Genomic DNA, 13403 nt, shown 5'->3' on the forward strand with positions numbered 1-13403 from the left:
CTCATCTCGGCAACAGACGACTATACCAAGGCGTCCATCTGATCATGAGAAAGATGCCAAGCGGTGTGTTACTCTCAGGGTGGTATCTCACTTCGTAAATCTTACGGTGTGGGAACACAGGATGTCACTCTCTAGACAGATCAGTGGCTCTGAAGAGCGGGGTTGGAAGCCATATATGGTCTTCTGCAACGATTGTTACCCGTCGAGCGGCTACGGGCGTTGCAGACGTACTTTAGTTGCTAGACATAACCAACAGGCTACATGTATGCCGCCCTCCCAGGCTTGCCGTTTCTGTAACCCAATTTATGGAATCTGTGTACTCGCATTTCGATTGATGTAGTCGCCACAATAGGTCATGAGCTAGACGACTGATCTGCGGAAAGTAGCTGAGGATCTCCTGGTGTGGTTTAGGTATGATCAATGAGACAGAATTACATAAACGTATCCTGCAAGGTGTACCAATCGATCCACCCTGTATATTCAGCCTCTCTTCTCAATACATCCGTCTAAAACCCTACACACATGCCATCCCACCCATCTACCTCCTCCCAAACTTCTTCTTCCCCACAACCGGTCTCTTAACCACCCCCTCCCCATCCTTCTCCTTCTTCTTCACCACCCCCTTCTTCATAACCACAGGCCCGTTCTCCTCCTCCGCAATCCTCCTATCCTCATTCGCCTTGTCCACCGCCATCTGCGCCTCCAGCTCAGCTTTCCTGTTGAACTCCGTTTCCATGATACGCTTATCCCTCGCCGAATACCCTTTTTCTTTGATGCTGTAGAAGACCGCACCCATGTCTGCGAGCCAATGTGGATCCACGGATGTGACACACGACATGTACTCCTTGCTCGTGAGGATGAGTTCGTGGTATACGACGTAATCGGGTAGGTAACCCAAGCCGTACAGAGCGGATGTGGGGTGGAGTTGGATGGTGACGCTAGTACGCAGGTTGATGTACTCGCCTATGCCTTTCACTTTGGCGGCTTGGTGGTAGTAGCCCGAGCAGATGCATTTACGGATAACATCCCAATCCGTACCGCAGGAGACGAGCTTCATTTTCTGCTTGGACATGATGTCGTAGATCTGGTCGCGGATTTCCTTTGCGCGGCGTAGCGCTTTGGGGTGCAGGAAGTGGCGGATGCACCAGCCGTCGGAGTAGCCGTTTACTTTCCATTGCGTGTATACGTGTAGGAGGGTGAGGTGGTCAGACTCCGGGACGAAAAACTTCTCGCGTGCGGCGTCGGATTCTTCTTGGCGTTCTTTGGGGCGGTAGAATACGGAGGGCACGGAGAGCATGGCGACGATTGTGAGCATTTCTTCGCTACATTCCATTTCTGTGGCTGTGATGATGAGTTTGGCGAGAGAGGGGTCCATGGGGAAGGCGGTCATGGTGCGTCCGAGTTCTGTGAGGTTGCCAATATTGTCGAGGGCGCCGAGGGCCCAGAGGTCAAAGAGAGAAGTTGTTATTGTGTCTTGGGGTGGCGGGTCCATGAAGTCGAAGTCTAGCAAGTCTCGTACGCCGAGAGACTTGAGGAGAAGGACTGTATTGGCGAGGTTTGTCCGTTGGATCTCTGGGATGGTCTGAATGTAGAATTCATCCCTGAAAGCTCTCTCGGTGTACAAATGGAAACACTTTCCAGGTCCAGTACGTCCAGCGCGACCAGCACGTTGAGAGGCATTGGCCTGTGAGATGGGTGTAATCTGGAGCGTGTCCATGCCCATCTTCGGGTTGTAAACCTTGAGCTTAGAAAAACCAGCATCCACCACATACATGATGCCGTCCACCGTCAAACTCGTTTCTGCAATGTTGGTGGCCACGATGACCTTGCGTACGCCAGGGGCTGCTCTGTCAAAGATCTTTGCTTGCAGATCGGCAGGCATCTGACTGTAGATTGGAAGAATGCTGAGTTTTGGCGGGTCGTTCAGAAGTTTCAGCCTTTCGGCGACCAGTTCGCATGTGATTTCAATGTCTTCCTGGCCCGTCATGAAGACCAGAATATCGCCAGGCCCCTGAGAGACATGTATGGCGAGCACCTGCTTGACTGCGCTGTCGACATAGTCCTCGCATGGGGACCGCGAGTATTGGATGTCAACGGGAAATGTTCGCCCTGGAATTATGAACTCGGGAGCTCCTCCGTAGAAGCGCGAGAATCGTTCCGAGTTCATGGTAGCTGATGTGACGATTAACTTGAGGTCTCTTCTGCGTGCCAGCACTTTTTTGAGAAGTCCCATCAGTACGTCGGTGTTCAAAGCTCTCTCGTGGGCCTCGTCCATGATGATGCAGGAGTATTTGTCCAGGTCCGGTTCCACCAATGACTCTCGGAGTAACACACCATCCGTCATGTACTTGATCTTGGTCTCCTTGCTGGTGCAGTCTTCGAAACGAATGGCATATCCGACCTGCCCACCAAGTTTCACCTCCATCTCTTCACTCACACGTTTCGCAACACTCATGGCTGCGACACGACGAGGCTGCGTACATCCGATCAGCCCTTGCTTCGCGTACCCGTCCTCAAAAAGGAACTGGGTCAGTTGGGTCGTCTTTCCAGAACCCGTCTGACCGACCACGATAACGACTTGGTTGTCCCGAATAACGCGTAGGAGGTCTTCCCGGACTGCAAAGGCGGGAAGATATTGTCTCTGCTCTCTGAGAGTCTTGCTTTTACTGAAAGCACTCGCACCCTCTTGTTTACTGAGATGCTGAGCAAACTTGCTGCCGCCCTGCTTTTCCTCGTCTTCGGGGCCTGGGGCAGCGCTATCCGTGTCTTCTTCTTTGACTCCCATAATGTTCCCTAGCGTTGTTCCCTTCGCACTTGTAGCCTCCTGCGTCTGTTTCGCGCGCTCTTTCTGTTGACGTTTCTCCTTGACAACGCGACTACCACGCCGACTGAAGACGGCCATATCGCTCTGCGGATCGCGGACGGCCGGAACGGGGTCGATTTGCTTGGTGAAGACAGTCTTTCCGTCCAGAAACGGGGGCTTCAAATCGTGCACAAGAATATGCACCCGCATCGCATCCTCCTCGTCGTCGAAGTCGTCATCAAGATGTCTCCTCTGGGCCACTCCAGACTGCAACATGCGGTTGGTTTCCCAAGCATCTACATCCTTCTGCTTCTGCTGCGCGCGCATACTTGCTCGGTTGTTCTGTTTCTTCTCCGTCATAGCAGCCTCCCGTTGCGCATCCAGCCATGTGCTCTCGGCACCACCAAAGGGGTTATGGGTGTCGTCTCCGAAGGTGTGTCCGTTCTCCTCACCGCCGTACCAATCGCGATCCAGCGCCATGGAATCGAAATCCTCCACCAGAGGTTCTGACCCTTCCAAAGGCCGCTGCAATGGGTTTGCGCCATTATCGTGTGGGTTTGTATGCCGGGCAGAGGCAGGCTGGTTGGGCTTGCGAAACTTGGGACGGGGCGCGATGGAGTATTCCTCAGGGTCGAGCTTGCGCCGTTTTGGGCTGTGACCGCGTTCCATGGTGATCGGGGTGCCGGTGATGTTTATAGACGAGGCAGGGTGAGTCAACGTATGGCGGGAGGGCGATGGCGGGTGTCGTAGCTTGAGGGTTGAGATGCCGAGAAAGTTGATGCTCTCTCTCGGGAGTCCGCAATTGTCGCTATCGATAAGGACGAGCTTCAGCCAATCGTTGCGGGGCGCCCAAAATTATTTCCAACCTTTTGAAAAAGTTCCCCACGCGACATGCGCCTTCACTGCGCATTTTACTTTACACTACCAGCGCAATGTCTATGATCACAGCGACGACGTGGGTGCCGCGCGGCTATGCGGCGCCCTTTCCATCCCGGTACCAGTTCGACGAGGACGAGTACGAGCGCATATCCAAGCTGGCAAACCTCCAGCTCGAGGATGCCAAGGAAGATCTCGAGGAAGCGCAAGCCGAGGAAAGGAGCAAGAACGGAACTTCGACCAAGGCTTCCAAGAAGGACGATGAGTGCGTGGAATCAATAAACAGACTACCTCAAAGACTAACGACTGGAAAGGGACGACGATGACGACCTCAAGGAATACGACCTCGAGCACTATGACGACGATGTTGCTGAAGACCGCAGCGATACCATGGCCATGTTCGGCAACGCGAAGAACCTGGTTTTCCACGAGAACGACGAGGACGATCCATACATCACGATGAAGGCTGGAGAGGAATCAGATGACGAAGAGCGTGAGGAGCTTCAAATTCTGGCGACAGACAACTTGGTTCTGGCTGGTCGCATAGAAGACGAAGTCGCGCATCTTGAAGTCTACGTATACGAAGACGAGGACGACAATCTCTACGTGCACCACGACATCATGCTGCCCGCAATCCCACTTGCCGTCGAATGGTTGGATCTGCCCGTAGGCAAGTCGGTAGGCACAAGTGAGGGTAGGGGAAACTACGTCGCGGTTGGAACCATGGATCCTGATATCGAAATCTGGAACCTGGATGTCGTAGACAGCATGTACCCAGATGCAGTTCTTGGACAAGGCGCCGAGGACGCAAAGGCAGACAAGCCCAAAAAGAAGAAGAAGAAGTCGAAGAAGGCCAACGACGAGTTCCACGTCGATTCAGTCCTCTCACTCGCAGCCAACCGGCAACACCGAAACTTCCTCGCTTCGTCATCAGCAGACAAGACTATCAAGCTGTGGGACTTGAACACGACAAAGTGTGCCAAGTCATACACGTACCACACAGACAAGGTCTGCTCCGTAGCCTGGCATCCCGTCGAGGCCACTGCTCTTCTCAGTGGTAGCTACGACAGGACTGTGGTGGCAGCCGATGTGCGCGCACCCGATGCAAAGGCGCCACGATGGGGTGTTGAGAGTGATGTCGAGACTGTGCGGTGGAATCCTCACGACCCGAACTACTTCTACGTAAGTGTGGCAGCGCCAGCTTGATCACGTCGTACTAACAACCTCAGGTCTCTACTGAGAATGGTATGATACACTACCACGACGTCCGCAACGCGCCAAAAGACCCCTCTGCCTCAAAGCCAGTGTGGGTACTACAAGCTCATGACGAATCCATCTCTTCATTTGATATTAACCCAGTGATACCCGGTTACCTGGTCACAGGCTCCACAGACAAGCAAGTAAAACTGTGGAACATTCAAGACAACGGTCCCAGCATGGTTGTATCGCGGGATCTCGGTGTTGGGCGAGTATTCTCAACATCTTTTGCACCCGATAAAGAAGTGGGTTTCCGCCTTGCCGTCGCAGGTAGCAAAGGTGCAGTCCAGATCTGGGACACAAGCACCAATGCGGCCGTGCGCGCGGCTTTCGCAACCAAGGTGCCCGCTATCAGAGGAGATGGCAAGGAGAGGCTCGTGGGTCTGGAGGAACAGGACACAGACTCTGATACCGAGGAGGGCGAGAGCGATGAGGAGGGTGCCGAAAACGGTGACGAGAAGGGTTGGGAGTCGATGGAGGAGGACTAGACGATGATACCCTGGGCATATAGGACCTAAAGAGCGTCGCGAATGTACCAAGATATATGCTATGTGTGCGGTGTTCTATATCCTGCACAATCAAGCCATCCGTGAAGCTTGTCCCCGCAACACTCGAGGCCATGTTTCGCGGGTCGCAATCGCGAGTCAGGTCCCGCACACGTTTCGAAAATTGTCCGAACCAGCTCGCCCTTACTTTTTAGCTCCTTTCATCTCATCTGAATCGAGTAGCCTCACCATGGCGCAGCCTGATTCATAGTGGACTATTGTAATGACATCACCATCACCACGAGCAACCAGAATCAATAAACGATAAACGATGAACTCAGATTCGTTTTCTCTGCCATCGCATGAGCGTGACAAAGCAAAGTAGGAACGAGCGGGCGAACTCCCAGCACTGGGCAGTCAGCAAGCGGCCGGCTGATCTGCGTTCGCACTTGGAGCCCTGGGTCTGGGCACCCTCATCGACACCAAGTGGACCTCGCTGCCTCAGGTTGCGATCTCGCGAGATGACGGCCAGATCGTCACCTCAAGGTTACCCGGTCTCGGCGCTTTACAGTTTCGAAACCACCAAGGACGCGCAAGGCGGAAACGCCAAAACCATCTCCCCTTTGATGATGCCCATGGCCAGCACACTGACATGCTCGGAGGATGCGAGACAGCTGTCTATTCGTGCGTCTGCAAGGCACGCGTGGCGTCGAGTGAGCGGCCTGCTTTGGGCGCTTCTGCATAAGGTTCTAGAGTGCCATGTGACCGGATTGGGAGGGGGTTGACAGAAACGCCGTCCCCAACGCAACCACGGTACCGTTTGCGCAGGCATCGGTGCTTATCCATAATGCCATGCTATGCGTGCAGCGCATGCGCTGTCGGGGCTGAATGACGGCTGTGCCTCCGACGACCGACTGCACTTACTCGTCGCATATTTCTCCGTCATCTCACATGTCAATGCCGCGCGACAGGAAAGGGAAGGCCCTTAATTCAGCTCGGCAGCAGACCTCTGTTGTGGGAAGTGTTGAAACAGCGGGCCTTTGCAGCCCCAGCCAAAGGCGTGCGGATCTGGGAAACAGGCCAACGAGTCCCGGCTCAATCTGAGACGAATGGGCGGTAGATGCACTCTGTGCGAAGCGATCCCATTCGCCAGCTATGGAAAACGTATCACTCACTAAACTTAGCCGGGCTGTGTCGACGCCACTAACTCAGTATCCCAGGAACCAATACATGCTGATTCGCTGCTTTTTGCTTGGTTCTGGCGTTCCCCCGGTCATTCCTACCAATCTTCGAGAGACATGTCGACGCGGCTTGGTTAGCCTGCCGCCCCGGGGATGCTGGTTTTTCAACCCATTCAGTCGCTCTATCGCGCGCCGCCCTCTTCTTCAGGCTTCCTCCCTTCCTTTGCCTTACGCGCTCTCGTTGCCTTCCACAGCAGCCATCATTCCCTCATTTCGCGGCCCGGTGTTCGCTCCTTACGACACAGCTGGTCTCTACGCTCTTTGACAGACGAACTTACTTCACATCCACCATTCATTCTTCACCCCATCGCTAAACGCCGCGATCTCAGCATCAGAAAACCGAAAATCAAACAAAGAACTCAGGACCCAAGGACTCGACTGCATCACTGGAACCAACCGTGCCGGACTCTCAAGCCAACATTCTAGCCGCATTTGTACCACAATTACGACTCCGACATCCACCGACATCCAGTGCACTGTTACACTGCAAAGGGCACGCGTCCAAATACACCACCGATAGCACAGCGTGATCTTTTCCAGATCCTTTCTAGAACACGGCGACAAACGCATTAGTGCAACTCTAGCTCGCGACTGTTTGGATCTCGTGCCAGCCTCAAGCGCAATCTATCCCAGGCAGTACCCCGCATATCTGCATCGCACCAAAGTAGCGACCAACTACAGTCACCGCCAGAATTACCGGCCCCAGAACCGACTGCTGGACCCTTATCTGCAATATCGCACATCTACTTTGAATTAATCCATCAATATGTCTCTCGCTCGTGCCATGACAAGGCGCATTAAGCGGACAGAAGAGCCGAAAGACTCCACGGTGTCGCCGACTCGCAGCCAGAGTGTCAAAATGGCCAACAACAACTTTGACCGTTCCAAGATCTCTCTTCCTATCGCCCTGGTGTCGACTACCAACATGCTTTCGTACAATGCGCCCGACATCTCGACCCTCAGGAACGTCTCCTCTTCAACTTCCCTCAGCCACTCTTCGGCGGACGACTCGGACCACAGTGTGTCAACACGCTCCCGGGCTTCTTCGCATGGTTCAAGAGACACCACCCTCACTGATGCCTCTTCTGTGGCGTCTTCACCCATCTCGCCCGCGCCAAACCACCTTTCCGGCTACTTTTCATCTTCTGGCAAGCAACTGAAGAAGTCCGCCTCAACTACCAGTCTCAAGCAAGTCAAGGAAGAGACTGTAGAGGCAGTGCCTGCTATTCCCCAGAGGGCTCTCTCGCACAGCAAAAAGGCACATGAGCGACTGGCGCACAAGCGATCGCTTCAAAACGTCAGCACTCGTGGCAGCATGAACTCCCGTGGAAGCGTCGGTTCTGCACGCCACTCGCGCGAACAGCGCTCGTCGCTCGACATGTTCAAGGGCACGATCGAAGAGGAGAACCACCCCTTTGGCCGTGAACTCGAGCAACTGAACGAAGTAGTCGAGGAGTTTGGCGGCGTAGTACGAGACGCAGAGACCGAAGCGGACATTTCCATTATGCGCTCGAAAAACCTCGCCGCTTTCTGCGCTGCCGACTATCTCTCAGAGATCCGCCCACTATTCAGCCATCGATTCGCCATCAAACACCAACCCGCCCCCATGGCCTGGATTTGATCAAGTCTCCTTACTGTGCTCCCCCGGACGGTCTCCTTTGCTCTCAGCCCTATACCTTAGACGATGTCTTACGCTCTCGTTTCCGTGTACATACTTATAGGGACTGTGATCCCCACCACTCATTTGTCTAATTCTAGTTTTTCCATTGTTTTACTATCTACTTGCTGGCCTGGTTTGGAAGGAACGCAACACGGCGTTTCGGACTGCCAGCGTCAGGCTTGGGCACTAATCCCACACTATCCCTAACGATCTCTCATGTTTGTCTTGTACGATGTTATTGAAGAAGCGGTCAGCCGCAGGCGCTGTTGGAGGAATACGATGCATGGGTTTGGGTTGGCTGGGCGGAGTGGTCACACTGTGCTCATGTCTTACTCAGATGAATGTGCTTCGAAATTGAAATGTACACATACATCTTATCTATCTTCCTGCCTGATTGTGATGTCTTCCGCCTACCCTGTCGCCCAGCAGTGTCCATGGGACCTGACGAAACTGGAAGGTGCCATCTGGGGCGTAGCACCTGCCAAAACCATAACCACAACCATGACAACCACCACATGTGAGGCCATTCCAAGGTTCAGGAAGAAGCACGAAGGTGTTCATGCACCAAGCATGGTCCTCCTGAGCTCAAGCACACAGCAGGCGGCGGCAGACAAGGATGCCCTCTAGCGCGACCCGGAACCGGCGAAACACCTCGGCAGCCCTCCGATTCCATCTCAAACTTTTGGCCAGCAACAACCCCAAAGTCCGAATTGAAAGCGCCCCCCACACACGCCCAAGATGATATGTCGAACCTGTCTGCGCAGCGCCTCGCGCGCCCAAATAACCTCTTCCACACGCCCGCAACCCATGCGCTTCCTCACCACCACATCCCCCCTCCGCAACGCAACACCCATCTCCGCAAGCACCGCAACGCAATCCGCGGGCCGTCAAGGCGACTCTTCGTCCTCACACAACCCGCCCACCGCGACTTCCACATCTGCGGCTCAGCCGTTTAGCGAGCCGTTAACACCAGCCGCGAGTCCGGATTTGAAAGCCACGGCTGCGGAAGCCGCGAAGAAGAAGGCTGCTCCGCTGGTGAAAAGCAGTATACCAGCTGGGCAACCGCTGAAAGGGTTGAACTTTTTGAAAGACAGACAGGATCCTGTTGCGTTGGCTGACGACGAGTATCCGAGTTGGCTGTGGACGATATTGGATCGGCAGGAGAAGAAGGCGGATGCTGGGGCGGGAGATTTGTTCTGTACGTTCCTTTCCATTAAACACTTCCCCACAAAGTCCATCATAGCATAGAGAAGCAGAAGAACAGTTTTACTAACTACTCCCCCCAGCGAAATCAAAGAAACAACGCCGTCTAGCCGCAAAACGCCTCCGCAAGGAACAAGCCATGAACCCCGAGATGCTGGTCCCCAAAGTCCCGCTATACGAACAGACGATTGATTTACCGGCCGGAGACGGTAGTTTGCAGGGCGCAGTCAAGGCGCAGGATGCGAGAGAGGAGTTGACAAAGGCGATGAGGAATAAGCGGAGGGCGGGGATTAAGGAGGCTAATTTCTTGAAGGCTATGGGATAGACTGTGGGAGAGCTTTTTCTGCTGGTGGGCAGGATGCTGTTGTGGTGGTGGTGGTGGTGTAAATTATGGGAGATGCACGACTATCATGATATGTATAAACATCTGTGGGTTCAGAGATATGTATGTACCTTGGAGAGTGGACATGTTGACTGAGATGAAGCATACGCTTGCCTTGATCACTCTCAGCATACACTGTAAAACAGACAAGGATACCAAGCATAAGTGTTCAAAACATGGATTCTCGCAACACACCTGTATAACTACTTTTAACACAGCCCAAACCCCCAACTAGAAACGCCACAAATGCACCCCCATCTCCCATCCCACCAACCCACGCCAACTTAGGGAAAAACCGAACAGCCTGGAGCCTACGTTGACGTTAGATCACCTACTCTGCAAGGTTTTGTGTCAACGTAGTCTGCAAACCTATCCAGTTTCTTTTCTCGTATAAGGTGAACAACCTAAGCAACATCCACAAACCCCCTCTTCTTCCTATTCTCCTCCCCATCCATCCTATCCACATCCTCCCACCTCACCAACTTGGCCTCATCCACCCTCTCCCCCACAAACCTCAACGCCGCAACATTAAACCCAATCAAATCCTTGTTGCCCATGAGCGTACTCCGCAAATCATTGCGCATACCCTCTAGCACAGTCTTGAGTTCGCGACTGGACACAATCTGCTTCTGGTGCGTTTTGAGCATGAAGAAGAGGACGCGGCAGGTCAGTGTTACATTCCACTGTTTGCGCACCCAGATAGCGAGGAAAGTGAAGAGGGCGGGGAGAGAGGAGAAGGGCAGGACGAGTAAGGCGTCGTGCAGTTGTGCAGCGGGGATTTTGGAGAGCGTGTTGAGGACGTGGCGCTCGGCGGAGATGTTGCCCAGAGCGAGGAAAAGGGGGTTGCGCTGTGGCGGCGCGATTTTAGGGTTGGTTCTGCGTTGGGCTTCCCAGTCTCGGACGACTTCTAGGTCCGCGATGCCTAGGTCGAGTGCTTCTTGTATGCGTTCGCCGGCGGTGAGGGTTGTGATGGTTTGTTTGCTGGCGTCGACGGCTTCGGCGCGGGTTCCCGTGGGGTCTTCGTCGTCTTCGAGGTTGGTGGCGAGCGTCTTTTCGTACATTTCTTCTAGCTCGCGTTCGCGCTCTTCTTCGAGGAAGATGGGCTCGTCGGAGCGCGTCCAGATGCGTATGCTCTTGTCATGGCTGGCTGTGACGATGAAGTCGCCTGTGCGCGCGACGGTCATGGCCCAGATTTCGCCGTGGTGGCCTCTGAATTTTTGAACTTGTTGGAACTTGTCGCCGTCCCAGCTCTTGATTGTGCGGTCTTTGGAGGCGCTGAAGAAGATGTGGCGTTCGTCGTTGTCGACGGGGTGCGGGATGAAGGATATTTGCATGATGCTGTCTTCGTGGCCGAAAAGCGCCTTGTGGCAATCTCCAAAGTCGAGACCCCAGATGCGGACGTTCTTGTCGGCAGAACAGGTCGCGATGAGCTTGCTGTCGCTGGAAATTGACATGTTGAGTACAGGCAGCTTGTGGCCGTACAGGTTGAGGAAGAGCTTCAATGAGTCTACGAAGAATACTTTCACGGTGTTGTCGAGCGTCGCTACGGCGAGTAACTTTGAGTCGGGTGAAAACTGCACGCTTAGAACGTCGTCGTTGACCTTGAGTATGCGCGACTGGGTCAGCTTCAAACGAGGTGTTGTGCGTTTTGTTCCCGGTATTTCTTCTTGGACAATGTCAAAATTCCAGAACTTGATGGACTTGTCGGCGCTGCCAGTGGCGAGTGACTTTCCGTCGGGATGCACTTGCATAGTCCAAACAGCCCCCTCGTGTGCGTCGATCTTGTCCAGCAATGTGGATGCCGCTATGTCGTACAGTTCGATATCGCCATCCTTGGTTCCTACAACGACGATCTTGTCTCCTGGTAAGAACGCACAGCAAAGTGCATAGCCGCATTCTAGAGTGCGCAGGCAGTTTTGTGTCTTGACATTCCAGATCTTCAGTCCTCCACTTGACGCGGATGCCAGCATGCGATCATCGGAGCTGAGAGCAAGTGCTCGTACATCGTTTCGATGGCCAGAGAGTTCAACAGATAGTGTGCGGCTGTAGTCGGGTGCTTCCTCGCTCTTCGTCTTGCTTCTTTGGGGTATCTCGTAAACGTCGATGAGATTGTTGTTCGTGCCGACCAGTAGTTGTAGCTTCTTCGTTCCTTTGATGTGCATCCATGCGACTGATCTCACTTTCCCGGCTGTTCGTACGGTCACATAGGGTACAAAGACTTCGCCAATCTCGGCATCCGCAGCATCGACTTTGTCGTCAGCATCAGCATCGTCTTCCATGTCTCCGTTTTTTTCGGTCTTGGCCTTTTCTCGCCTCCTCTTCCTCTTCCTGATCAAGGCTTTACGGACCTCTTCTGGCGTTTTTATCCGCCATATCTCAACGGCCTTCTCTGCGCCATGTACAGCAATGTAATCTGCCTTGGCGTAAAAGGAGATTCCTTGTGTCCTGTCCTTGCCCGTCCGGTAAAGTATGCCTCTGGAGGTAAGGTATTCCTGCTCGAACCCTTCACCGATTGCTGAGCCCGCTCTTCGAAGCCCTGCCTGGTCGATAGCCCAGACTTTGAGTTCTCCGTCATTGCCGGCAGTTATGCAACCGCTACCATCCGGCGAAACACCAAGAGCCCAGCATTCTCCGTTTGTTTGTGCAATGTGCGTCTCGATGCAGTGCTGAGTCGTGACATCCCAGATCTTGATCAACGCGTCTTTGCTAGTCGATAGTAGGAAAGCTTGATCTGCATCCACGTCCATCTCTTCGTCCTCCACGAGATCTTCTTGCGGAGCACTACCAGGATGGAGGAACTGCAGGCCAGTAATTTGGCCCTTGTGCCCTCTCAGCTTGAACAAGCCGGTTTCTGAGACCAGATCCCACACAACAATGTCCGTATCTTTGGCACCACTCGCCAGCCGTACTCCACTCTGGTCAAAAGCCAAGACTGTGACTGCGGATTTGTGGCCATTGAAGCTGATGATGACGGTCGACGTTCGCGCATCCCATATGCGTATGCTTCCGTCGGCGTAGCCCACAGCGAAGACGTCCGGGTCGATATCGCTCCGGCATATTACGGTGACTTCTTCGGTGCAGGTGTTGTCGCGCCATCTGCTCATAAGTTCGCCCTTCTTTACATCCCAGCACAGCACTTCTTCGTTGGCGGCGGCGTATGCGCGTCCGGCGCCTGCGACTCGACTCGAACCGGGCTGCGTGAGGCCTTCGGGGGTCCATACAATGTTGGAAGTGGCAGTCGCGACCACGCCGAAAGCATCGGACTGCTCATACTTGCTATGTAACAGTTAGTACGAGCTCTGTTCGAGTTGCGCTGCAAGTGCGCATTACCTGTATGATTTGACCATTTTGCGCCGCCTCTATAAAATTCCGGATACTACGTGAGGATAGGGTTCGAAGGATCTCAGAGTCGGTCTCTTCAGGTCATTGCGCTCCTCAGACAATGTTCGCGGGTATGCGCCACTGGCAACGGTCGGGTTGGGAGTTGGTTACTTTC

General features: G+C 53.9%; 5 protein-coding genes across 5 annotated transcripts; 3 read left to right on the plus strand and 2 right to left on the minus strand.

The window, feature by feature from the left end:
- Window positions 1-538: 538 nt before the first annotated feature.
- Window positions 539-3472, minus strand: PRP16 (DEAH-box RNA helicase prp16; the record flags this gene model as incomplete). The annotated part of the gene is made up of 1 exon (XM_049381482.1): window positions 539-3472. One exon carries the CDS (start codon window positions 3470-3472, stop codon window positions 539-541), a length of 2934 nt encoding a protein of 977 aa, XP_049228810.1.
- Window positions 3473-3735: 263 nt separating this feature from the next.
- Window positions 3736-5424, plus strand: J4E87_009909 (uncharacterized protein; the record flags this gene model as incomplete). The annotated part of the gene is made up of 3 exons (XM_049381483.1): window positions 3736-3944; window positions 3994-4861; window positions 4909-5424. The coding sequence occupies 3 exons, from the start codon at window positions 3736-3738 to the stop codon at window positions 5422-5424; spliced, it is 1593 nt and encodes a 530-aa protein (XP_049228811.1).
- Window positions 5425-7428: 2004 nt separating this feature from the next.
- On the plus strand, window positions 7429-8283 carry J4E87_009910 (uncharacterized protein; the record flags this gene model as incomplete). The annotated part of the gene is made up of 1 exon (XM_049381484.1): window positions 7429-8283. One exon carries the CDS (start codon window positions 7429-7431, stop codon window positions 8281-8283), a length of 855 nt encoding a protein of 284 aa, XP_049228812.1.
- A 777-nt stretch (window positions 8284-9060) lies between these two features.
- Window positions 9061-9850, plus strand: J4E87_009911 (uncharacterized protein; the record flags this gene model as incomplete). Its single annotated transcript, XM_049381485.1, has 2 exons — window positions 9061-9520; window positions 9609-9850. The coding sequence occupies 2 exons, from the start codon at window positions 9061-9063 to the stop codon at window positions 9848-9850; spliced, it is 702 nt and encodes a 233-aa protein (XP_049228813.1).
- Window positions 9851-10311: 461 nt separating this feature from the next.
- J4E87_009912 (uncharacterized protein) lies at window positions 10312-13254 on the minus strand (the record flags this gene model as incomplete). Its single annotated transcript, XM_049381486.1, has 2 exons — window positions 10312-13183; window positions 13238-13254. 2 exons carry the CDS (start codon window positions 13252-13254, stop codon window positions 10312-10314), a joined length of 2889 nt encoding a protein of 962 aa, XP_049228814.1.
- Between the last annotated feature and the right edge of the window lie 149 nt (window positions 13255-13403).

Source organism: Alternaria ethzedia (genome assembly GCF_023757985.1).
Source record: "Alternaria ethzedia strain BMP 0044 chromosome Unknown scaffold_40, whole genome shotgun sequence".
Taxonomy (NCBI): domain Eukaryota; kingdom Fungi; phylum Ascomycota; class Dothideomycetes; order Pleosporales; family Pleosporaceae; genus Alternaria; species Alternaria ethzedia.